The 25,213-nt window shown below is 43.5% G+C and overlaps 1 protein-coding gene across 1 annotated transcript in view; it reads left to right on the top strand.

Moving 5' to 3' along the window:
• Window positions 1-25,213, top strand: part of FOXK1 (forkhead box K1) — a 58,657-nt gene that overhangs the window by 1,172 nt on the left and 32,272 nt on the right. Inside the window, exons 2-6 of the mRNA XM_014946189.1 lie at window positions 11-153; window positions 590-789; window positions 1,249-1,441; window positions 2,644-2,843; window positions 3,303-3,495. Of these exons, the coding sequence (XP_014801675.1) occupies window positions 11-153; window positions 590-789; window positions 1,249-1,441; window positions 2,644-2,843; window positions 3,303-3,495 (929 nt within the window). The remainder of the gene's footprint in view (window positions 1-10; window positions 154-589; window positions 790-1,248; window positions 1,442-2,643; window positions 2,844-3,302; window positions 3,496-25,213) is intronic.

Genomic DNA, 25,213 nt, shown 5'->3' with positions numbered 1-25,213 from the left:
CCCGCCGCAGTGAGTGCCGCCGCCGCCGAGGGCCGGGCCGGGGGTTGCGGGGGCGGTGGCCCCGGGGGAGGCGGCCGAGGGCCCGCGGGGCTGGGCCCGCTCCGGAGGGAGAGGGAGAGGCCGCGGCCTGCGGGGAGAGAGCCGGGGAAGGGCGTGAGGGGGCGGAGAGGGACCCCTCCGCCCCGGGGAGGGGAGGTGGGGCTGGGTGGAGAGGGCCCGAGGAGGAGGAGAGGGACGAGGAGGGGTCCCTCGGCCCCAGCGAGGAGACGGGCCTGAGGTGAGGGGCCACCTCTGATGAAGGAGAGGGTGAGGGACTCTTCCGGCTCACAGGGGGGCTGAGGTGATGGTGAGGGGCCACCTCTGCCGAAGGAGGAGGTGAGGGACTCTCGTGGCTCACAGGGGGCTGAGGTGATGGTGAGGGGCCACCTCTGATGAAGGGGACAGGGAGGGATCCCCCCTGCTCTGAGGGGATGGTGAGGGACTCTGAAGAAGTTGGCCTTGAGGCCCTCCCCAGAGCCAGAAGGAACAGTGAGGGGCTCCTCGTTTGAAGTTGGGTCAGGTGGGTGAGCAACTCTCTGTGCAATGACAGAGCGACCCACACACACCTGATGAACGTCTCAAGGTGGCAGTGAGAGATGTCCACTTGGTGACCAAGCAGAAGGTCCACCTCAATGTCAACAGAGGATGTCTTCGCCTTCCTGGCTTTGCTGCCATCCACAACAGAAAGGGGATGACATCTGCCAGGCCTGGGGCTGCTCCCTCTGAGGGAACCGTGTCTGGAGAAAAAGTGTGAGCCCCTCACCCCAGGGTGCTCCTCCAGCGGGCTGTCAACCATGGTCATCATCCTCCATGCCTCCCTGCCAACAGGCTCGTATTCAACTGGTGACCGTTAGGAGGTTTCCAAAAGATAAATGAGAGAAGGATTCTTGTCAGTGCTCTGAAACTTCCTAGACCCAGGGCTTGTCTTCCCTGGAAAAGACCCAGTGGGAAAAGTTGGAAAGCCGCTTTGGGAGGGTGCTTATTTTAAGGTTGGCAAGTTGGGTGTTGTTCCTGGTGTCTCTCTGGGGCAACAGGGAAAAAGGGGGAGCTGGACCAGGCCAGGGGTGATGTTGCTCAGCAGGACCCCTGGAGAGCTGGCGCCCAAGGTGTCTTTCCTCCGTTGAGGAAGGGGAGAGGGCTGCCGAAGGGTTTTCTGTGCTAGCAGGGAGGTGGTTGCCTGTGCTGTGTTTTAGGTGAACTCTCTTGCAGAAAGAAGAAAGAGGTTGATCTATTTCTTCCTCTGAAAGCATTGTTTATGGTTGCTGAGCACTATCCAACGACTGCAGCGCTTCACCCCGGGGGCGGCAGCGTGGTAGCGGTGGGTGATGTAATTCCTGCGTGCATCTCTCCAGGTCGTACCAGACAGACTGTGTCTAATGCCATCTCTGAGCGAAAACGCACTGTAAAGGCAGCAGATTGAGGCTTTTATGAAGTTCCACTAGGCTTTTTGTTGTTTGTATAAAACATCTGTTTTCATCTGGCAGTTTTTGGCTTTGGTACCGGTTACCTCCAGCATCAGGGTCCTGGAGTTATCCCTCTCTCGCCAGCCTGTTGCTCAGGGGAGGGTTTTTTAATTACTCATTTCCTCTGCAGGCTGCTTCATTTTGTACTTAGTAATTTAGTTATAACTCCCTAGCTGCTTGCTCTCTGAGGCGTTTTGGTTTGTAACGTGTTTCATTTTCTAAAAGAGATGTCCTTTAGTGTCTGTTTAATTAATCTTACTTTGTAAAACAAGACCACCCGAAGCCCAGGGCATTTCTGTTGTTGTTCCCTCTGGCTCTGGGTTTATCTGTGTGAGCTCTCTCCTCCCTGTCATTCTGATTCTTCAGTTGGTTAATCATAAGCATTGTGCTCAAAAACTCGTTCAAGCAGTGACTTGGTTGCTTATTTCTTTCCCCTTCCATTTGCTCGTGACTCCTGGAGTGGGAACTGGCAATTTTCCTTCTTCATCGCTTTAAAGGGAGGAGTTTAATGTACAGTTATGAACTCGGCACAATAAGGCATCCTCTTTCCCGCCGCAGTGAGTGCCGCCGCCGCCGAGGGCCGGGCCGGGGGTTGCGGGGGCGGTGGCCCCGGGGGAGGCGGCCGAGGGCCCGCGGGGCTGGGCCCGCTCCGGAGGGAGAGGGAGAGGCCGCGGCCTGCGGGGAGAGAGCCGGGGAAGGGCGTGAGGGGGCGGAGAGGGACCCCTCCGCCCCGGGGAGGGGAGGTGGGGCTGGGTGGAGAGGGCCCGAGGAGGAGGAGAGGGACGAGGAGGGGTCCCTCGGCCCCAGCGAGGAGACGGGCCTGAGGTGAGGGGCCACCTCTGATGAAGGAGAGGGTGAGGGACTCTTCCGGCTCACAGGGGGGCTGAGGTGATGGTGAGGGGCCACCTCTGCCGAAGGAGGAGGTGAGGGACTCTCGTGGCTCACAGGGGGCTGAGGTGATGGTGAGGGGCCACCTCTGATGAAGGGGACAGGGAGGGATCCCCCCTGCTCTGAGGGGATGGTGAGGGACTGCCTCTGAAGAAGTTGGCCTTGAGGCCCTCCCCAGAGCCAGAAGGAACAGTGAGGGGCTCCTCGTTTGAAGTTGGGTCAGGTGGGTGAGCAACTCTCTGTGCAATGACAGAGCGACCCACACACACCTGATGAACGTCTCAAGGTGGCAGTGAGAGATGTCCACTTGGTGACCAAGCAGAAGGTCCACCTCAATGTCAACAGAGGATGTCTTCGCCTTCCTGGCTTTGCTGCCATCCACAACAGAAAGGGGATGACATCTGCCAGGCCTGGGGCTGCTCCCTCTGAGGGAACCGTGTCTGGAGAAAAAGTGTGAGCCCCTCACCCCAGGGTGCTCCTCCAGCGGGCTGTCAACCATGGTCATCATCCTCCATGCCTCCCTGCCAACAGGCTCGTATTCAACTGGTGACCGTTAGGAGGTTTCCAAAAGATAAATGAGAGAAGGATTCTTGTCAGTGCTCTGAAACTTCCTAGACCCAGGGCTTGTCTTCCCTGGAAAAGACCCAGTGGGAAAAGTTGGAAAGCCGCTTTGGGAGGGTGCTTATTTTAAGGTTGGCAAGTTGGGTGTTGTTCCTGGTGTCTCTCTGGGGCAACAGGGAAAAAGGGGGAGCTGGACCAGGCCAGGGGTGATGTTGCTCAGCAGGACCCCTGGAGAGCTGGCGCCCAAGGTGTCTTTCCTCCGTTGAGGAAGGGGAGAGGGCTGCCGAAGGGTTTTCTGTGCTAGCAGGGAGGTGGTTGCCTGTGCTGTGTTTTAGGTGAACTCTCTTGCAGAAAGAAGAAAGAGGTTGATCTATTTCTTCCTCTGAAAGCATTGTTTATGGTTGCTGAGCACTATCCAACGACTGCAGCGCTTCACCCCGGGGGCGGCAGCGTGGTAGCGGTGGGTGATGTAATTCCTGCGTGCATCTCTCCAGGTCGTACCAGACAGACTGTGTCTAATGCCATCTCTGAGCGAAAACGCACTGTAAAGGCAGCAGATTGAGGCTTTTATGAAGTTCCACTAGGCTTTTTGTTGTTTGTATAAAACATCTGTTTTCATCTGGCAGTTTTTGGCTTTGGTACCGGTTACCTCCAGCATCAGGGTCCCGGAGTTATCCCTCTCTCACCAGCCTGTTGCTCAGGGGAGGGTTTTTTAATTACTCATTTCCTCTGCAGGCTGCTTCATTTTGTACTTAGTAATTTAGTTATAACTCCCTAGCTGCTTGCTCTCTGAGGCGTTTTGGTTTGTAACGTGTTTCATTTTCTAAAAGAGATGTCCTTTAGTGTCTGTTTAATTAATCTTGCTTTGTAAAACAAGACCACCCGAAGCCCAGGGCATTTCTGTTGTTGTTCCCTCTGGCTCTGGGTTTATCTGTGTGAGCTCTCTCCTCCCTGTCATTCTGATTCTTCAGTTGGTTAATCATAAGCATTGTGCTCAAAAACTCGTTCAAGCAGTGACTTGGTTGCTTATTTCTTTCCCCTTCCATTTGCTCGTGACTCCTGGAGTGGGAACTGGCAATTTTCCTTCTTCATCGCTTTAAAGGGAGGAGTTTAATGTACAGTTATGAACTCGGCACAATAAGGCATCCTCTTTGCTTGGCCGCTGTTTGAGCTACATAAATAAACTTGATGCTCCTCCCTTTCTGACCTCCAGAGTAGGAAAATGTTTTGCATCAATCTAAAGGAATTTGCCCCCTTGCTTCTACCAGGTAAACAACTCCTTGCTCCTTGCGGGCCAGTCAAGGGTTTTTAACCCAGACCAGGAAAAAAAATCCTGTCGAAGCTTGTTACACACAGTCTTGATTAAGGCTTTAAACTGTTCTCCTGTCCACTGTTATCTCTACTATTGAAAAATCAGACAATTCCCTCACAGTCACCCCCCTCCCCACACACACAGAGACAAATCTCTCCCCTCCCTCAGTAAACAGAGCAAAGCGCTGGTTGGTGCCATTTCTTTTCTGTGGAGAAGGCTGTGTGCTTACTGCCAGCCAACTAATACCATCAAAAATAGGACAAAGTGAAGATAAGTCTTAGCACACAGACATTACAGTACAAACTATAATTTTTTTTCTGAATTATTTTATGGTAACACTACTGGCCTGTTTGATACAGCCACACCTAATCCATGTACCAAGCACAATTCCTGTTAAATTTCAGGAATTAATGGCTGTTCCATTCAATGTTTTAGATGTGAGGTCATTGTGATGTGGGGAGCTCTTGCTGGTAATCTTCTAAGAACCATTTGTTTGAGTACTTGTCCCCCTTTCTTATTTTTTGGGGTTTTTTTTCACCTGTAAAACACAGCAGGAATATGCAAAATCCTGTTTCTTTTGGACCCATGCAGTCACTGCTCCTGTTATAATACAAGCAAATGAGATGCTTGCGTATCATGAGATTGTGAATGGAAGCAGAGGGTTACAGGAAAAAAAGTGTAATTCAGATTTAAGCCATACTATTTGTTAAAAAAAAAAAAAATAGATAGTGGGCTCATAGATTCTATTTCTGAGGTTTCTTCTCACTTCATTTTTTCTCTATAAAACTTCTCTAAGCCCTCTTCTAAGTTTAGAAATAGTTGTTCCTAACATTTATGGAAGGTTTTATCAGGAGGGGTGGGGAAGGGAGGACAGAGGAGGAGTTTCGGGGGCCTTTCTCGCAGACTGGCCGTACCTCCTGACACAATCAATCTGGTCAAAACCAAGGGCCTTGGAAAAAATTTCCTGTCACTTCCCCCCATGGCCATCAGGCCTGTGTGTCATCTGCTGGAACCACACAATTTCACTGCTGGGCGGGAGCATCGTGTTTCACAGCTGTGTTGTTATGGAAGATTGTATTTCGCAGATGTGATGACATAACTGTGAAGTGTAATTAAACAAAAACGACCAACAAGGAGGGCATTTCCTAGAGGTTAATGACAGTTAAGAAACAAAAGTGGGTGGAAGAGTGGAGGGCCCGTGCTACAGCTGAAGACCCCTTAATCTGTTTAATTAACATGAGTGCCACGCTACAGCAGTCATTGCAAATATAAATCAAGATGAAATTGTGGAAGTACTTACATCAAAAATAAGTGCTTTAAATCAAATTAAGGATTGCTAGAAACTCTTTTTTTTAGCTGTGCTAGTGGAATCTGGAAATCTGTGGATATATACGTGGGTATTTTTCTATAAAAAGAAAATTCAAGACTATCAGTGGGATATGCACTAGATTTTTAGAACTATTCCTACAAACTAAAACATAAGATACAGCAGGAACCGTAGCTGGAGTACTTTTTCCTGCTGTAGACAGTAATTTTTTCAAATTTACAGTATAATTAGGTGTTTATGGGATAAGGTTAATGCTGAATTAGTAACTTTTTCTTTGTTGTCTTCAAAACTGATTCAATTGTTAAGTGACAATAATAAATTGGAGACTTCCAGTCACTACAATAAGTATTTATTTTATTCCCCTAGTCCCCTCGAGAACTGCTGGGACTGACACAGTTGAAAGTTAAGCTTGTAACCCAAATTTTAAGCAGCAATGGGTCAGGTTTTCAAGTGCTCCCAAGTACAAAAGTTCTGTTGACTAAAAACTGCAAATGTTGATTGAGCGTAGCCTGATAATAGTACTTGAGTTTTCTGAACCGGGAGCTCAATAGATTGGAAAATGGTGCTTGTCTGTGAATATTTCATAGGATATTTGCTTATTGCTTCTGTGACCGTTTTGTATTTTTGCAATAGCACTATTAATGGAGCCTGAAGTTTGTGTTTTTCGGTGTAAATGGTACTTCAGTACAAGATTTCTAAGCATAAAAATTAGTCTTTAAACCTGTGGTTCTTCTAGCATTTCGGAAATGGAAGAAATGAATGGAGGAATTTTTTAGTTTGAGCATAAAATACAAGGCAAGTAAATATATGGATGTATGAAATTAAATTAAAACGTGGAGTTAAAATAAAAAAAAAAAGTATGTATATAAGCCCCATTATAAATTGAGAACTTACTGTGCATGTGAAGTTTTATTAAGAGCATGCTGCTTTATTTATAATGGGATTTTCCTAGGTACTTAATAAACTTGACAAAAATAAATAGTCCAATACTCTGAGCACATATCAAGGTGCTGATCCCACGGAATTTTATGCGTGCATTAATCTTTCCGTATTGTGAATACACAAATCCCCTTCAGCGTTTGGGTAGCGAGGGTGTCTCTGCAAGTGGGGCTTCGTAACCAAGCAGAAAATTGCGAGCTAGATCCAACAGTCTTCTCATTTCCCTTTCGAGGGGAGATCGCACAGGCTGTTAGCCAGCACGAGGCACTAATTAAAGTAAGAAAATTGAGATAATTGAGAAAAAGGGGAGCTAGAAGCGACGTATCGCAGTGTTGTGATGACCTCAGTAACCACTCGGCCTCCATTCTTGTGGTTAGGCCGATGCCATCATGGTGTGTAGGAGCGCGGGTGCCCTCACATCTCAGAGGGAACTGCGAGCCCTGCGTACGAAGGAAATGCTTTGACCACAGAACCACCACGACAGAACTAGTTGTTTCTGAAACGCTACATGTGTATATGTTGCCTCCCAGAACTCCTCCTTGTAGTTTTGCTTCTTGAATATTGCGTAATCTGCGTTTGCAACCATTTTTTTGTTGTTGTTGTTGTTCTGTGTTTGAAACTCGTCGTTTGCTTTGCTGGAGCTTGTGGATGGTGGCTTTACTCTCCCTAGAAACTCTTCAAAGATTTGCTTAGTGCTTCGTCTTAGATTTTTCATGCCCTTATTTGATTTCAAAGACCGTCTCTGAGAACAGGTTTTTTTTGTTGCACAGCGAGGTGGTGATAAAGGATCACTTGATTTTAATTATGGAATTTATGTCAAGTAATAATTTTTGGCTAAGCAGCTCAATTTGTCATGGGTTATATTAAACGTTTAAGGAAAGTTTCTCTCATTATGTGAAACTACTGCTCGATTTGTTGATTCAAAAATAGCTGTGCTGTAAATCAGGTTGTGAATATAAAGTAACGCCATGCAAAACTCGGTCTGTGTTCTCTTCTAGATTCTTTTAAACCACGCTTGGTTCAGTTTAGCTAATGTGTTGATTATGAAAAGATTAATCTAACCAGAACATGCCACACTTGTCTTGTACATTCTTGTGCAGAGTTTTAAGCTATAAAGGCTTAAATGTAGATTCAAGTTGTGCTGGTGTAACTTCTTTGTGTTAACAAACTCCCGATCTTAGCATGTATGCTTAGCTGGCTGTGGAATTCTTCCAGCTGGTACTGCTTTTATATAAATCTAGGGGATGAATGAGTGTGAGAGTTTTTGCTTTTACAAAAATGGGAATAAAAATGATGAAATCTCTATATAAATCTAGGGGATGAATGAGTGTGAGTTTCTGCTTTTACAAAAATGGGAATTAAAATGATGAAATCTGTAGTAATTCATATCTGAGTTATTTTGGTGCCAGCTGTGTGAGCATCCTCACTGCAGAGCGTCTGTTTTGACTTCTGGTAACAAATCAAAATAATGCTTTTTTTGCCTTTTTTTTTTTTTTTTTTTTCCCTTCAGAAAACAGGACACACAGTCTTGCACCGAATAACTGAAAGCATAAATGACAAGCAGATTAATGTGATTGTTTTCTTTGTAAGCAAGCTCTTAGTAACTGTGCTCTGATAGCCATTTAGCGTCAGAGCTCTTCTGTGGGATGCCAAATTCTCTTGCTCGGTGTTGCAGTTTCCTGGAGGAGTAGATGTGGCAACAGGATGTTGGTAAAGAACAGGAAACTACTTGAATTTGCTACTTAGGCCAGTAATAAGGCTTTATTTGCATGGCATATGTATAGTAATTAGTGCCTACTACTGACAGAAGTTTTTGCAGCAGTTGCAGAGTGTGGAGCTTGGGGAGTGCATTCAGCTGTGAGCTTTGGGGGGTGGCACTCGGTACTGGGGGGGTAACAAAAGGGATGTAACTGGTTAGGGGCTTGTTAAACCACTCAGATTAGACAGCTAATCTTTATTATTCGGGGTGGATCTCTCCTAGCACTCAGCTCCGTAACAGTCCTTCTGACTTGTGCTGATTTTTGAGCTCTACTGACTCTCCGAGTGGCAGCAGCTGGGTGTTCCGCAGTTGGAGCCAAGGGCCACCGTCACCAAAAATGCTTAACAGACCAAGCTCTACCCTGCTGCTGGTTAGATGGGGATGAGCCAGCTTTCCCTTCCCCAGCCGTGTGGAAATGTGGTTTAAAAAAAGAAAAATCATGTGCTTTTGAGCTGGCGATGCTAATGAAAAGGGAGAGGAATTATCTCATTTGCTTTTAGTAGAGATTCTTTCCTCTCCTTTTTCTTAATAGCAGTCGAGAGAACAGAAGCCTCTCTTGCACGTAGCCATACCTAACATCAGCTTTGGTTTTGTGCCTTTGGTTCTGTCCCCATGTATCTAGCAGTTTTCTGAGGGTTTCCTAAGGTTGCAGACCCATGGCTAGGATATTGATTTCAGGATTACTACTTCAAAACAATCCAAAAAAAAAAAAAAAAGGTGAAAGCTAAATATGGTGTAGAGCTTAGTCCGCGGTGTATTGGGTGGTTAAGGTCTGTGGTGTTTTACAGTTGCATAATCTAGGAGAGGCAGTGAATGCCGTAAAAAGACCACTGAGTTTGTGTGGTGCTTTCTGGCTGGTAAGTTTAGATAGGTTTTAAACATTGATTTATGTGTCTGAAGTAGCTGGTGAGCCCTGAGGTACCAGACCGCAAGATCGACACCAAGAAACGTGGGGAGCCAGAGGCTTTGCAGTAACGTTTGGAACAAATCTGTAAGATGAAAAAGTTGAAGCAGTTTTTTTTGTCTCCTGAATGTGGGCGACGAAAAGACATCTTAATGTACTTCTAGACTTGGTTAATCGACTAATTGTGAGTACAAATTATTGTGTGGTCTTAATGCATTCACTTCAGTCAATAATTCAGTATTAATCATGGAATGGTTTTTTCAAGTATTTATAAGTCTCCCTATTTCAGTTGACTGCAGACTCCTTATAAAAGCAGATTGATGAGATGCTTATAGAGCAGATGAATCTCTCACTTAGGGAAATGTGAGTGGAAATTTCTATCCAATAGTATATACTTTGTTTTCATAGTAGAGATACAATTTTACTAATGTCTATTCACTCTTGTCCACAAATGTTTTTTGCTAGTAATTCACAGCTTCAGTTTCTTCAGAACAGCTCAATAAAATGCATGTGTGCATTCCTTCTGCATGGCACTTAATTTTTATGAAATACATATTTTATTGGATGGTAAAACATTAAAGGATCTTAATGGCCTAATTAATACTCTGTATCCACTTCTGTCTTGTGTATTTTGCTCTTCGTTACCCTACTGATCCCTTTTTCATGTCTTCGTGCATTTTTTATCATAAAAATTTCAAGCAGTCTTGAGAGAGCACTCTATTAGAAGCCTGTTCTTTGAATATTCAGCAACTCTTAAGTAAGATTTGATTGATAGTCCCTTCCCTCCCTACCCAATCTATTTTTTGTGATTTAAAAGGGAGTTTAGTTTCTTGGGTTGTCGCTTGTTATGTATGCGCAATTGACTTTGGTTTTCCTCCCTCCTTTAAATGTACCAGGTATGTAATTTTCATGTTGTTTGAGAACATCTTGACAGTTTGGGAGAAATAACGTAGAAATTAATTGGGTGCTCTGCCATAGCTGAGGGAGCAAAGATGGACAGTCTTTGTCTGGTTCTGTTAATATATACTGTGTGATTAGGGTAGGAGGATAAGCAGAAGAAAACTTTTAGCACATTGTTACCACTTATTTTCCTGTTTCTCTGGAATCTTCCAGCGTAAGAGACTATTTTCATGTGCAAGTGCAAACCACTCCACCTTTTTGAACAGAAGGAGGAGACAAAAAAGCTTGCAGAGGTGGTCCAAGCACTGTGGAAAAGCGTGTTCCTCCCCTTCTCTGCAATATAACATTATAGCTGTACCCCTTCTTTCTACTTCGTGCCACTTTAAAGAGAGCCTTGGGAAGTGTTCCCACACAAACTGTTTTAATCTTCTGCCTCCCTTAAGGCCACGTACAGAAGCCACCAACGTTTTGACTAAGCAGGACCGGACTCCCTGCAGAGCCAGTTTGTGCACTTGCTAAAGGAATTGCTCTTGAGCAACTTAAGGCCTTTCCTCTCTCCAGGGCATAAGAACTATGGACTCTTAAATACTCAAAATCCTGATTGCGTGGGAGGAGAAAAGGACTAGACACAGAAAGCAAATTTTGTTTCCACCTGATAGGTAGACCAAAAATGGTTTTGCTTTTCATATTCAGTTTGAGGTGTAGCCCAAACTAGTAATGGTAGACTTTTGGTGTGAGAGATGTGCCAACTGCTATTTATTTATTGATCTTTTTCTTTTTTTTTTTTTTTTTTAATTGTTTCATGGTTTGTGTAACGTGGTGTACCTTAGGTTGGCTGCCTGCCCATCGTGCGTAAAGGGGTGTTGACTGTCAACAAGCCTGGCAATTGGGTGGCTTTGCCTCCTTCTGCCTTGTCCATTCAGCTGTATAATTACCATCTCTCTTCTTCTACCATGTCTCCCTCAGACAAGCCATAATGGAACTCTTTTAGCACTGCAAAGACCTGCAAAGGAAGTCAAAGGCTGGCACATGCTTTGCTGCTAATGTCTTTTTTTTTTTAATGGATTATTAAAGCAAGCACTGAAGTTTTCTTCAGGCATAGGAACTCATAGGAGAAAATTCCTAATGTGTAGTGGTTCAATAAAAATGTTGCTAGCATTTTTTTTTGTATTTTGTGTATAAACAAAGGCATATGCAAACCGGCTGTTAGAAAGAAGTGCAGTCAAGTAGTTTAGACTTGCACATGGTCTGTTTACAATTGACTGTCCCAGATCAGCCCTTCACTGCAAATGGAGCCACAGAATGAACTTGGGAAACAGAATTGTCTTGATGGACAGTGATTTGGAATCTGAGGTCTCTTGGTGACAAGTGGTGGATCCTCTTTTCCAAGTGCTTCACAATTTCTTCTCAATTTCGTCCTGCTTTGTGCTCCACCACGTAGTATTGCAAGTATGAGAATTCTTATTAAAAAAAAAAAAAATTGTAGCAGAGAAGGGCTAGAATCCCATTCCCCAAAAAAGCTGATGTCATAAACTGTGAAGTTTGTATGAAGCTTCCGGGTGAAATACATCTGTTAAAATAAAATGTTTCCCTAATTCTGTAAACTCTACTGAAGCAAAGGACGGGGAGCATTAGAATATGCCAGTAATATGACAAGTTAACTCTCTAAAATTTCCTGATTTAAAAATAATGGAACTTTGGCAGTAACTTCCATATGTGCTGTCGTTTTACAAGAGTCATTGTCACTTTAGTTGGTTAAACTCCTTTCAAGGAAGAACCTCCTCAGCACAGTCATATATGCTGGCAGGATTTAAAATACCTTAATTAATCTTGGGATTGTTTTACATTGTTTGCAGTCTTAGCCATGTGATCGTTCACAAGCTGGTCCCATACATCATATTCTCCTGAATCATAATAAAATTATTTTCTTTTTCTCTTCCTTAGTAGTTAGGAAGGTTGTGCTTGGGATTCTCTTCTAACCTTTATTTTTAGTGTCAGTATTTTGAAGGCTGCAGGTGGATGTCACTTTGTAGACATTTGTGTGAGAGATGCTCTCTGTTGCCCCAGATGTTTATTTGGCTCCGAGTCTAGAAGATGTCAGCTTTTAAAACATTTAAATTACCCTCACAGCCACTTTTAAAACAGTAATCCTGGCTTCCTCTACTGGGTATTGAATGGATTGTGAAATGTCTTCGGAGGGAGTGGAACGGACTCGAGCGAACATTTTGCAAAGTCTGACTCCATATGGATCGTTTTTTATAATGTACATAAATAGTACATTAGCTCTTCCAAATCACTTTCTAAATGAACTGAACCAGCCTCAAAGGAAAATACATCACAGTCATGCTCGGCGTGTTAGAGCCCTCTTAGAGAGTCTGATTGAATTTAAAGGTTAGTAACATCCCACACGCGAGCTTTTTCTGGCATGTGTATGTGGGAATTAGGGTCTCTTCCTGAGCTTTACAGAGGTTATTTTCTTTTGCACAGCCTTTGCTAATGTGTTTATAGGTAGTACCTTATATTTGAAAGGGAAAACCTTCTAGATGGCTGGTGAGACCTTTCAAGGAGATGGGCTGGCTCCTTGAAAGCAAAGCCTGCAATGATGAATGGCCCATTAGAAGAAAGTTGATGGCATTGCAAATGAGATTTACATGAGAATTAAACTGCTCTAGTGTATCCAACAAAGATGCTGAAACAAGTGCCTTTTTCTCATGGTTATTAGGAGATTTTATGAACTGATCTTTACAGACTCCTTCTCCAGGGTATAAAAATTTCCCAAGGATCTGGGTGCTCGTGGTAATAAAGGAAGAGTCTGCCCCAGAAGGTGGGAGGTCGGATGAAAATAGGGGGAGAATCGAAGTCGCACGTTGCCTGTGGCAGCCGTGGCCAGATTGCTGTGGTGAAAGGGGCAGGATCTGTGGCAAGTTGGAAATTCCCCAGCAGTTGATCAAAGTTTTAAAATGCTTGGTGTTGAGTTAGGTATGGAAATGAATAACCAGTGGTACTTGTGGAGGCCAACTGCGGCGCTGCAGTTAGTTCCATGCTCTCACTACGTGTTTAATTCTCGGTGCGTTGCTTAATTTCTTATTGAAAACAGAACTCTTTGTAGAAGCTGTTGCAGGGAAGTTCCCCAGAGCGTGGGTGCAGGTGGGGCTTTTCTTGGCACTGAGGTAGGTGTTAATTGTGGTTTATGATTGAGGGAGGAACGTACTTAGTTGAGTGTGTCTGCCAAGATGAGCGAAGGAGGAAAATGGTTAATATTGACCTTTTTCATTTTAACCAAGATCACTGTGAGCAGCAGAGGCTTGGAAAGCCTCTCGGAAGAGCTCTTGAATTTCACAGAAGCAGGGAAGGAGTGAGAGATGCTGGTGGTGGCCATGCTCTGCTGAGTCACTTCTTGTGGTCCCTGCTGTGGTAGAATGGAAGCCAAGCTTAGGCTCTTTTCTTAAGGTTTGTCTTGGAGGGAGGGAAAAATTGAGCATGTCATGAATGGGGGCTCAGCAGCCTTTTCTGGTGCAGAAACACCGTGGGCAAATGTGTCACAGAGCGAGTATTGACCATTTCTTTGACATCTCTGGAAAACAAAATGAATGTCAGACTGACCACTGACTGCCTGGCACTGGCAGGGTCTGTGAACCCCCTCCAGGGGTCCTGAATCCCCATCACTGGGGCTGGGAGCTGTGGTTTGGCAGTAGACCCTTAGGACCAGGAAAAGTGGGTTATGAGAAGTCCTACAAGACGGCGCGATGCATCGTAACTCCGAGCCCTTGGCAAGGGCTGAGCAAAACTTATGCCATTTCAGTCTTACAGCGGAGAGTTCACCACCACCTCGTGAAGGAAAGGTGTAGGCCCAGGGTGGTGAGGGCAGAACACAGAAATAAGCATCATCCTACTTTGTTTCGTACAAGTTGCCTTTCACCATGTGTTTGAATTAACTTAGTGGGAGAGCAAGTTAGCGTGGGGGTGGATGGAATAACCTTGTTTGTCACTGTGGTGTCTATTGTATTTTTTTTTAATAGCATAAAACCTTGGCTGCTGTCAGACATACACTTGAAGGATATTTATCTCCACAGAGTGCTTTTTTTTTCTTTTAAGCTTCTGTTCCACTCCCTAGTTCTGCCAATTTGATCTGCACTTCAGCTTTGTTTAATGGGTATTATCTGGGAGGGTTGGGATTTTGTTTTGATTTGGCTTTTTTCCCTTTGAAACATCACATTGGGATCTGAACTGGGGCTGCTTTAAAACTGAAGAGTAATATATGGTATGTATTTTTTTACCAATGTTGTCAGAGTGGCAACCATATAAAAGGAATTTCTGCGTCCTCTGAATATGCCCCCAACTTCACTAATTGCTGTGCCCATGAAGAGTCCTCCAGGGCTTTGTGGAAATGCAGCCATAAGACACGTTTTCACTCTCTGTCAAAGCAGGAGTGACAAGTACAATGTTAATTCTTCTAAGGTGGACACTGGCTTAACAGGACTGAAATCCCCACTTTCATGCAGCCCATTTTACAGAGGTCCGTAGGGGCCAATAATGACTAGAAAGTGTTGAGAAATATTTGAAGGAGGTTTGTAAGAGCTCCTTATTCTGTCGCAGAGTCTAAACAACCATCCAGCCCCGTGATGAACGCGGTTAAAATCCCACGAGAGGCCCTGTAGGTCCTAAATATACATTTACCACCTAAACAAGGTGGACTGCGCTTGTGGAGAGAGACAATTGATCCTGCCCCTGTGTGTTGATTTTTGTGGCATTTAGCATGTGCGGTAAAGCAGGGGGAGAGGAGTTAATTTTAGCTTGATTAGCAACACGGAAGGGAATCAAGATGACTGCGTTGGAAATGGCAGCGGGATGAGAGCAATGAGGGTAGTTTATTTCCGCGCATCTAAGTGGGTGTTCTAAGCAATTTAATTTTTCCTTTTTTTTTTTTTTTTTTTGGTTTGTTTTTAAGAGAACCAAGAATGTTAATGCATTCAGTCCTTGAAATCCTCCTGTGGTCACAATTCTGGATACTTTAATGTTGTTCGTGGTGGTTGGTTTAAATGAACACCAGGTGCCTGTTTTCTGTTCCTGAACAGTTCCTTGTTTCTTTGCTCTCTGTTACCTGGCTCAGCAGCAAAGTGACGAGTGGTTCTGGGTACTGGACTCTCGGTTTTTCTGCTGCTACGCACCTTTGTTTATATTCTGGAGCATGTTCAAAACTGTTTATGATTAAACATTGCTCAAACAGCCAGGTTAAGATTTATTGACATAAAGGAGGCTGGGAGGAGGGAGTGGCTGGCGGGTCATCTGTGTCTACTTCCAGCTGATAGTGGTGGTGTTGAAGCTGTCCACGTGTCTGTGCAAGGGCTGTGGTGTGTCACACAGCCTGCTGTGCAAAAGCACCATGGGAAGGGACCGCTACCTGTCATCACAGCCTTTTTTTTTTTCCTTTTTTTTCCTTTCTACAGCTCAAGCAGGGGAATGTATGTAGGTGATGAGCTTCTTCCTCAAGCTTGAGTTTCTGAAACCATCCCACAGCTCTTGAGCCGGGCATCACTATTTTTCTCTGGGTGGGAGAGGCTTGCACAGCTCCGAGGAGGGAGATCAGGCTTTGAAACGTGCCTACAGGGCTATGACCTCCAGGAGTTTTAAGCAGGGAACCTTTTAAAAAAGACAGTGGCATTATATGGAAGGCCAGGAGGTTCAAAATGGAAGATTGGAAGGTGAGCACTAGTTAGGAAGAAAATCCGAATGAAAATACAGAAGGATCAGTGTTAGAAAGAGGGTAAGTTCATAAAGCAAATAAATAAACAAAATAAAAACAACAAAAAAACAAAACCAAAAAACCCCATCATTTCTGAAGTTAAACCAATTTGTTTCCTGGACACCCCTTTTAGCTACATGCAAACCATAAGTGTTAAATAGCTCTTTAGCTTTTGAAGGAGTCTGTATGTAGCACACTGGGTTTTGTTTGTTTATTTAAAAATCACAGATACTGGTAATTTTCAGGCTTTAGAATAAAAAAAACGCAATGCTGACAATATGCTAAAAAAAGTTAACAGATTGATCAGCCTAACATGGAAAGGGATTTTAGGAGTTATAAGACTTGATGATAAAAGTGAGATAGACGCATACACAAATGTTGCACATAATTTACATTTTCTCTGAAGCTCAAATATTTATTGGCTGGGGAAGAAATGGTTAAGATAGGATCTAGACCTCTACGGGCTAGAATACCTGATTAGAGCAGCAGTGGTAACGCAGGCTGGTGTGTGTTAGAGAGAGTCTCTTAACTATCGTTATTTTTATGTATACAACCACACACACAACAAAATAGCATGATGGGCTCGCTGTGTGTTACAGATGATATCGGGCGTCTGCAGAGCCGATAGCGAAACTTTCTGGTGCTGGCAGCCAACCTCATCTAAATAAAAGCATCGTCTGCTCCTTGTGCCAGCCCACTTCGTCGGTGGCAAACTTTCATATCCAGTTTTTGATGTCAGGCCACTCGTTCTGACACTCAGAACACCTCCCCATTCCCAGGCTTCAAAATAAACAGCAGCTTTATGGTTAATTTTAGGCTTGAAATGTTCTCTGCAGGTAGAAAGCTCTTGACATCCCTGGGAATGCAACTGCGAAGTTTATCTCCATTGTCCTTATATTGAGAGGCATGAAAATGAGACAGACTTTAATTGACTGCAGAGTAGTGTTGGGTTAAGACGTGGCTTACCATGTAAAACAGAAAAAAGTTCACCGAATCTGAACAGTTTGCTCAGAGACATGGAGTTGTTTATAGTAGGGACTACACAGGAGAACAGAGCAGCTTCTGTAATGCTGTGGTAGAATTCACCCTCAGGAGACTTTAAATAAAATAAAAAAAAATCAGACAAAGAAAAACCCCAACCGATATTGATTAAAAGATAGATGTCAGTGATGCTGCAGATTAATTTATATTGATGTAAAATGGCATCTGATTTTTGCGGGTGTAGGTAAGACCTTCTAGGCTCAGATGTCGAGCACGTTGGCAGACCCGAGGTAGATCTTGCGATGCTTCAGACTGGCTGGGCTCCACGTAATCTGCCCGACACGCTGCTCCAGGGTGGCTCACGTGGGTTTAAAGGAATAGGAGGGCTCAGGAGGAGAATTGGAATTTGTCTTCTGATAGCGAGCCCTGTGCCCAGCACTCCTGGTTCGGAGTGAATGGCATATTTTGAAGCTGACTCCAATGTTTTGAAATGTGAAACTAAGTGAGGTACAATTATAGCACCACCTCTTTGTTTCTCTGTTCCTGGTGGGTGGGCACCAATTAACTACCATCTTGTCCTAGCATACATAATTAATGAGGTGGTCTTTGTGGTGGGCTTTAACGGAGTCCCTGACCCACATACCAAAAATCTGCCTTAAAGGTATTTGTTATGAAAGCTACTTATTGATATTCTTCTGATTATACCAAGGCTTGGGTTCTGAGATCATCTTACATATTTATAATCCATCTGGAAATAATTACCAGGATTTTTTGGGATTAATTTTAATATAAGTGTTTATAGTTGGGGTTTTCTTTGTTTTAAATAGATAAGCGAGCTCATCCCTAGTCAGGTGTGGATCAACTGGTGTTCCACTGAGTTGGTAACTAAGTAGTGATAATGATTTCAGTAATAGCCATCAGCTTTTTCTGCAGGCATTAAAGCGACTGAAGAGACATCACCAACTGGTTGCCCCAGTGGGTTTTGCTGGAAAAGTTTCAGAAATAATGATTTCAGTAATAGCCATCAGCTTTTTTTGCAGGCGTTAAAGTGACTGAAGAGACATTACCAACTGGTTTTGCTGGAAAAGTTTCAGAAGGGTGGTTTTTGAAACTGCACAATCCTGGCTCTTTGCGCTCTGATAGCTTTCTGTAGGAGACTGGAGCAGCTTCTGGTAGGTTTTTTTGGCATTGGGCTGAGCAGGATTATTCTGACCCAAGACCCATCCGTAAGGTGAATTTCCCAGGCAGGGTGGTGACTCCAGAGGAAACCTCCTGCCATTCCTGCTGCCTCTCCATCAACTGATTGAAACGCCCTTCTTAGCAGTTTCGGTGATGTTCTTTCCTGCTCCTCTCTGAGATGCTATTTTGATACTCCATGAACTTATTCCTTGACCTTGTTGTGGTATTTCATTACTGAAAAAAAAAAAAAATGGCAACTACAATATCTTAGGTGGTGGTTTTTCCTTTCCTCCACTCTGCTTTACTCCTCAAAGGGGAGGATATAGAAGTGAAGCTGTGCTAGATGTCTCAAATAATTTTCAAAATAGAAGTGAAGCTGTGCTAGATGTCTCAAATAATTTTTGGAGTAAAATCAAAACCCTATTAAAGAGATGTAAGGGATATAGAAACAGAAATGCAGCTCTTGATTCTTCACTGCTAATTCTCCAGTGTGAAACAGCCTCGAATGTTCTCGCTTGCATTAAAAATCAGCTGCCACTGTTTGTGTCGGCGGCGTTGCTCCATTTATCGGTTTGCTCTGTGACAGAATTAAAAGCCTTGCTAGATAAGAAATTGTCGGGGAGTTGTGCAGAATTAAATGACTGTTGAAGTTTTACAGCATGGTACGGATGTGCAAACTCTCCTCAGGGTTTTGCTTTCAACTTCTAGTGGTTGGAGCCTAAAAAAAAAAAAATGCTCTCCTTCTCCTGTGTGCTTTTAAAGACGATGTATATGAACGAAAGCAGCATTTTGATATTCTTTGGGTTGGGCTTCTGGTATCTCTTTTCCTTTTTCTCCTTCCTGATCAGCGCAGGGGTGTTGACACTCTTTCCCCCTCCGCCACCTGCTTGGCCCAGTTCCACTCCCTGCCTTTTCCTGGGCCGGGCAGTGGCCGAGGTGGGATGTCTGCGGAGATTGGAGGGACTGAAGAAACAAAAAATAACTTGTGTGTATGTCTGTGTGTGCAGCGTGCTGGCAGGGAGAGGAATCCCAGAGTTTGCCCAAACTTTCCTGTGAATATTGCTGCCTTCAAAGGAGTTTGCTAAAATACCTATTTGAAAATCTGCCGGTGTGTGGAAGTGTTTCTCAATGCGTTTGAACCTTGATGAAACGGCATAAAGGGAAGCCCTGTGCAACTGAGCTCAATAGAAACATTCATTACAGCTAATTTACTTGGTGCTTTTAAGAGGCATAGCTATTCATAAGTTGTGGTTTTGCCTGATGCTGCTGGTAGTATTTGTTTTAAATAGATATACTTGCCTGCACACGCTCTTTGCCCATCTGAAATCTTGTCTGGCTGTGTTGGAAGCCTCAGTTTAAACATGGTAATATGCAGCGTTAGGCAAATCCCAGTGTAACCTGTGGTGCCTTCTCATTAAGGGGAAAAATTCCCTGACCGTGTGTACGGTTCCAGCTGAACAGTTGCAAGGAGCAGAAGGAAAAGGTTTTTGTCTGTGACAAAGAGAAATGGCAATTTTAATTTTTTCTGAAGCATTGTCCTTGTTCAGCCATTTTACTGTGCTTGCTTTTCTCAAGGCCAATCAGTGAATAAACTCTGGAAGCACCAAGGTACTAAAAAGCACTTATTTTGCAGTAAGAGGAGCCTGTGGATCCCATCTTAGACAACCACAAACCCACTCCTGCAGACGTGACCTGCCGGTTGCTATGGGAAAATTGCCATGGGTACAGGGCCACAGGAAGCACTTGTTGGAATGCAGAAAACATTTTTCGGGCTTTGTTTGGTCCTCTGGTGTACAGCTGAGGAACTTTGGGTTTGAAATAATTCAGCTGAATCAAAGAAAATTGTGACTTTTCTGTTTCAGGAACTTTTGGAAATTTCCAGCCTCAGAGCATCAGCGCGGTGGCTGATGCGATTTACCTGATAAAGACCAGAGCTTTTCTCAAAATGAATGAATTGCATTTCATTTTCTGAAAGGAGAAGTTTGGATCATGTGACGCTTCAATCTGAGCCTGTGGTTACATGCTCTGTTTTTTTAGAATCTGTCATAAATCTGCAGCATTTCTGCTGGTACCTCCTCCTTTCCTTCCTACCCTTGATACTCGTCCCCTCTCTGCCTCCTCTCTGTTGGTGCTTGTGTTGCCATGGAAGGGAAGATCAGGGAACGGATCTGCCTGACAACTTACTCTAACAAAAAAAAAGAAATTAATTATTATTTCAGCTCCCTGGTTTGATTTGCTGTGCAGTGGGTCGGATGGTACTATTGGCAGGAGGGTGACATTGGGAGGAAATGGCTGAGGAGAAGGAATGGTGGTTGGGGTAAAGGAAATGTCTTTTGCAGCAGAGAAGCAGATTTAGATTGTGTTGAAATAAATCTGCATAAGATTGAGTGGTATAATTGATGTCTCTTTGGGGAAAAGATTATTTTTAAGGCAGAAAAAAGCAGTGCATCATCCATGTGAGCTGCAGAATTTTACCCAGTTGTCCAGTTACTCATCCCAGCAAGTCCAGGGTAAGCATGGGAAGAGGAGGATTTCCAGCTAACGTGGATGTGTTTCAGGGGAAGGGCAGAAAATCATCCCAGTAAGCTGGAGTTACAGGCCAGTTGATACTAATGCCACTGGATCAGGAATGAGGAATTCCAGTATGTGTTTGGCTTTGCTAAAACCAGGTGTACATTAGCTCTCGTACAGGAACAATACCTAAGAAGTTAATTCCAGGGACCCCAGTGCTCTCCAGTTGAGCTACTTCTGCATCTGGTGTGATGACAGGGCAATGGAAATAGTTGCTGGTACTTTTTCTGGAAAAAAGTTCTCAACAGAAGAAAATTAAAATTCATGAAGTCGAAGTACGACCGCTCTCTCTTGGATTCAACTAATTATTTCAAACCTGTGCTCGCTCACATATGCACACAGACAATTTTAGTTCAGTCCCAGCTGATCCATGTAATTCTTTGTATATCTATAATGTTAAGCATGACAGTATATATTAAATTGCGTTACAAAGCATGGAAGGCAAGTGGTTTGTGAGCTCAGGGTAAGTGTGAGGTTAGAAACCAGGCCTCCTGATCGAAGCTGATGTTGTGAGTTATAGAATAATTATGACCAAGCATTTCAATGGGTAAATCACTGTTCTTCTTTATTTGCAGATAATCTCAGTACTTTCTAAATCTAGTTTTCTTCCAGTTATGTTAGAAACACTAATGGTGACTTTTATAGCGCTTCCTCTAATTAAGCAATAGTGGATAATACCACAGGTGGTTTTGCTGGGAACTCTGCAGTTTATTTCCTTGTCCTGCTGCTTTCTGGCAATGTCCTTGTCTTCAGATTGAGTTGATTCATTCCAGGAAGAACAATTGTGGATTCTGGGCTTCACCATGTACTTGCAGCCCCTTTGCTTATCTCTTCTTGAATGCAACCAATGATTTTACAGACCAGCACGTTACAGATATTTCTCTGGTGTGTGTTTGATAAAGGACTTTATGGGGAGGCCTTCAAAAGGATTTCCCTGTTAAATCTGGTGAGATCGGTGGAGCCATTGAAAGGGAAATAGCAAATGCTGCAAACTCATTACTTTAAGACTGGTAAGTTCCAAAATGAACCAAGCACTCTTAAAAACCTGGCAGTTATGCTGCCTGTGTCCCTCAGTCTAAAGAGATGCGTAAAGAAAAGAATTATAATGACTCTTAAATTGCCATGGTGATAGGTACATGCTTGTTTTGTAATGTGTACTAAGACTTAAGAGAATAAAATGTATTTGTCTTCATTCCTCCAGAACTCTTTCTGCAGTCTCAGTGCAATTAACTGTTTCATTTGGAATGCAGATAGCAGTAGCCAAGTGGATGATATAACTGGTTGCTTATTGGTATTGCTTACAAAGTGTTATTTAGGGGGAAAAAATTCTAGGGTAGGGAGTGGAACAGGAAATGTTGGATGATTTTATTATTATTATTTTATTATAAAGGAGGGGTGAATAGTACCTAATCTCCTGTGACAGCTCCGACAGCTTTCAGAGCTTGTTGTAGGGTTTTATGACATTCATTCAAACTAATATTCATTTAAATTCCCTTGTGTTTGAAAGGTGGTTTTGCTACTCATGTTTTTCCCTGCCTTGCTGCTTCAGACAGCTCTAGTTCCAGCAAAATGATAATTTTGAGCACAATACTTACGACGATTATTCCTACTGGGGAGTGAGGGTCTGGTTTATTTTTGTGAGGATGGAGAAAATTGATTTGGTTATTTTAGTTACGGAAATGGGGGCAAACCCTTCTAAATTTTTTGAAGTGGTTTGGTTTGTGCTGGGTGGTGCCTGGCTGTAGAAAAGCTGAGGTTTGGGAGAGCGTTGCTGTCCCTGGGTAGAGTGTGGTGTCACAAAGCAACAAATCTTGGTCAATAAACGTTCCCAACTCAGCTGTTTTCCAGTGGCCACGGCAATTATCAGAGCCTTGTTTTTGAAGAAATGGGAATCTGAGGTAGTTGTTCTTGTCTCAGTTTGCTTATCTCTCCCTGGGCAGACCTTTAGGGCTCAGATACGGTTAAGTGAAGCAAACTCTTATCTTTTTCTAACCAAATTTAGTTTGATATTGGGTGCACTGGTGCCTAAATTTTCTCAGTAAGTCTTTTATGTTGTCCAAGGCACCTCCTTTCAGATGGCTTCACAGTATTATGGGAGTAGGGAGTGGATTTATGACTTAATGGGAACTTGATTTTCATAGGTGCAGGGATGTGGTTCTTAGCTGATTACAGAAAATGAAGAAAATTAGCTACAGGAGGTAATTGGGGCACTTCTCTGTAACGGCCACTACGTACACTGATTGTGGCCTGAAATTTTGGTATTTATCCTACACGTTGACTGAAAGGGTGAGAAGTATCCACCTTGCCCTTGGGGAAAATCATGTCAAGTACCTTGAAATAGGTGGTAATGGTAATAGCCTGACAAAAATGACTGATGGCAAATTCTCACTTGAGCTGAGGAACCCAACGTGATTTTGGAACTTGGTGCATGGGAATAATACTGTATTCTGCTGGGTGAATTAGATCTAATTGACACAAAAAAAGAAATTGGTTTCAGAGAAATTAGAGGGGATAGAGGAACAGTTCTGTGGGGCTTGTTTGGGGCTTTTTTCTCTTTTCCAAGGGGTTTTTTGGTCAAACTTTAGCTAGTAGTGATACAGTTCTGTTTTATCACAGCATGTGCTGCTGTAACTAGAGCTCTGCCTGTCTGTGTTTGCTGAATCCAAGGAATTTACTGATTGGAGAGATAACTGCCTCATCCTTAAGAGTTGGGCTACTGTCCCCTCGCATCATGTGGCAGAGGGAGAGATTTAGATACTGGGAGTCAGTGGTGTGGAAACACTACCTGCAAAGTTTAAAAACAAGCAGCATTTGCAACACGGGGAGATGATCCTGCTTAACTAATTTATTTTTTTTTGAACAAAACCCTGGGACTGTGTTACTCTTTTGATTCAGATGACGAAAAGTGTTACTTTTAACAAAGCGTTTTCTAAAATGTTCCTCGCCCAACCTGCACCTCAGCACTGTAAAGAAAACAGATGCTACTGGTGCATTTATACCTGCAGCATTCAGGAATAACAGGATTTCATACATTACGGCAAGATAAAGTAGACAAAGATAGTACCAGCTCGTTGATGACAACTCCTGTGTAACAGTCTTCCAACTTACTTTTCTGGTTATTCCCTTTTGCATAATAAACTGGAATGATGTTTATATATGGCATAACATATGACATTTTATGTTATGTTTATATATATATTACATGATATATATAAATATCGTCCCAGGTTTATATATACATTTTTGTGTGTGTATATATATGTTTTTATATATGTTTCACCTTGGCTTTTTCATGATTTGTCTTCTCCGTTTTGTCACTGTGCTTTTCCATGGTGTAAATGTAAAACCATAAATCTAGCACAGTTTCCTGTCTCCTTTTAAAACCTTTAAATAGCTTTTTCTTGCTGTTAGGCAGCAGATCTCAGCAGAAGTCGGTTGGTGTTGAACTCAGGGTGCTCTCACAAAGAAATCGTAGCTTTTTCTTGCTGTTAGGCAGCAGATCTTAGCAGAAGTCAGTCGGTGTTGAACTGCACTCGGGGTGCTCTCACAAAGAAATCAGTGACTGTAACAGCTTCTGTTGAACCTGGGACTATGTTCTGGCAAATGCATCTCCTTTTCCTTTACATCTGTGAGTAAAAGGTGCTTTGAGGAGCGGGAGAATAGTCTGCTTTTTATAGTCATGCGGGGCATGGAGTTGTTTTGTTGGGTTTTTTTACCTAACTATTTTTCCTGAAGTCTGCTTTGAGGGTGCCTGTCTATGCCTTTACATCTGTGAGTAAAAGGTGCTTTGAGGAGTGGGAGAATAGTCTGCTTTTTATAGTCATGCAGGGCATGGAGTTGTTTTGTTGGGTTTTTTTACCTAACTATTTTCCCTGAAGTCTGCTTTGGGGGTGCCTGTCTATGTATAAAGTCTAGTTTTTCCCTAGCAATTTATTCCCTCCAATTTATTTCCTACAATTTCTTTGCAGACCTTACGTAGATGAAATGCTTGTGGTCACTGTCACTGGTTCAACCACAGGGAAGGGTGCCTAATAGCACGGGTGCTGCGCTGTCAGTGAGGAGCTCATCCAGGAAACTTTTGGAGAATCTGTCTTTTTTTTAAACCAACCAACAAAAAAAAAGTCTAGAAACATCTCTTGTATGGCTGTAACCATGTGTGGCATGTGCACTCCTCCTCCTCCTCCCGTGGTCCCCAGTGTATATATAGCATACATTGAGCCAGCGCTACGGAGGCTGTGAACCGAAGCGTGCAGCAGGGAGCCAGCAATCCATTTTCTTCTGCTTTCTCCTGCCTGTAATCTCATCAAGCAAGAATTGTTTTTATGCAGTTTATGGAGGTTGGGTGTGTGTGTGTTTGTGTTTTGGCAGGAAACTTTTGGAGAATCTGTCTTTTTTTTAAACCAACCAACAAAAAAAAAGTCTAGAAACATCTCTTGTATGGCTGTAACCATGTGTGGCATGTGCACTCCTCCTCCTCCTCCCGTGGTCCCCAGTGTATATATAGCATACATTGAGCCAGCGCTACGGAGGCTGTGAACCGAAGCGTGCAGCAGGGAGCCAGCAATCCATTTTCTTCTGCTTTCTCCTGCCTGTAATCTCATCAAGCAAGAATTGTTTTTATGCAGTTTATGGAGGTTGGGTGTGTGT

This window comes from Calidris pugnax, unplaced genomic scaffold, assembly GCF_001431845.1.
Source record: "Calidris pugnax isolate Ruff unplaced genomic scaffold, ASM143184v1 scaffold123, whole genome shotgun sequence".
Lineage (NCBI taxonomy): Eukaryota > Metazoa > Chordata > Aves > Charadriiformes > Scolopacidae > Calidris > Calidris pugnax.
Note: the sequence above shows the minus strand (reverse complement) of the source record. Positions and strands in the feature narration are given on the sequence as shown.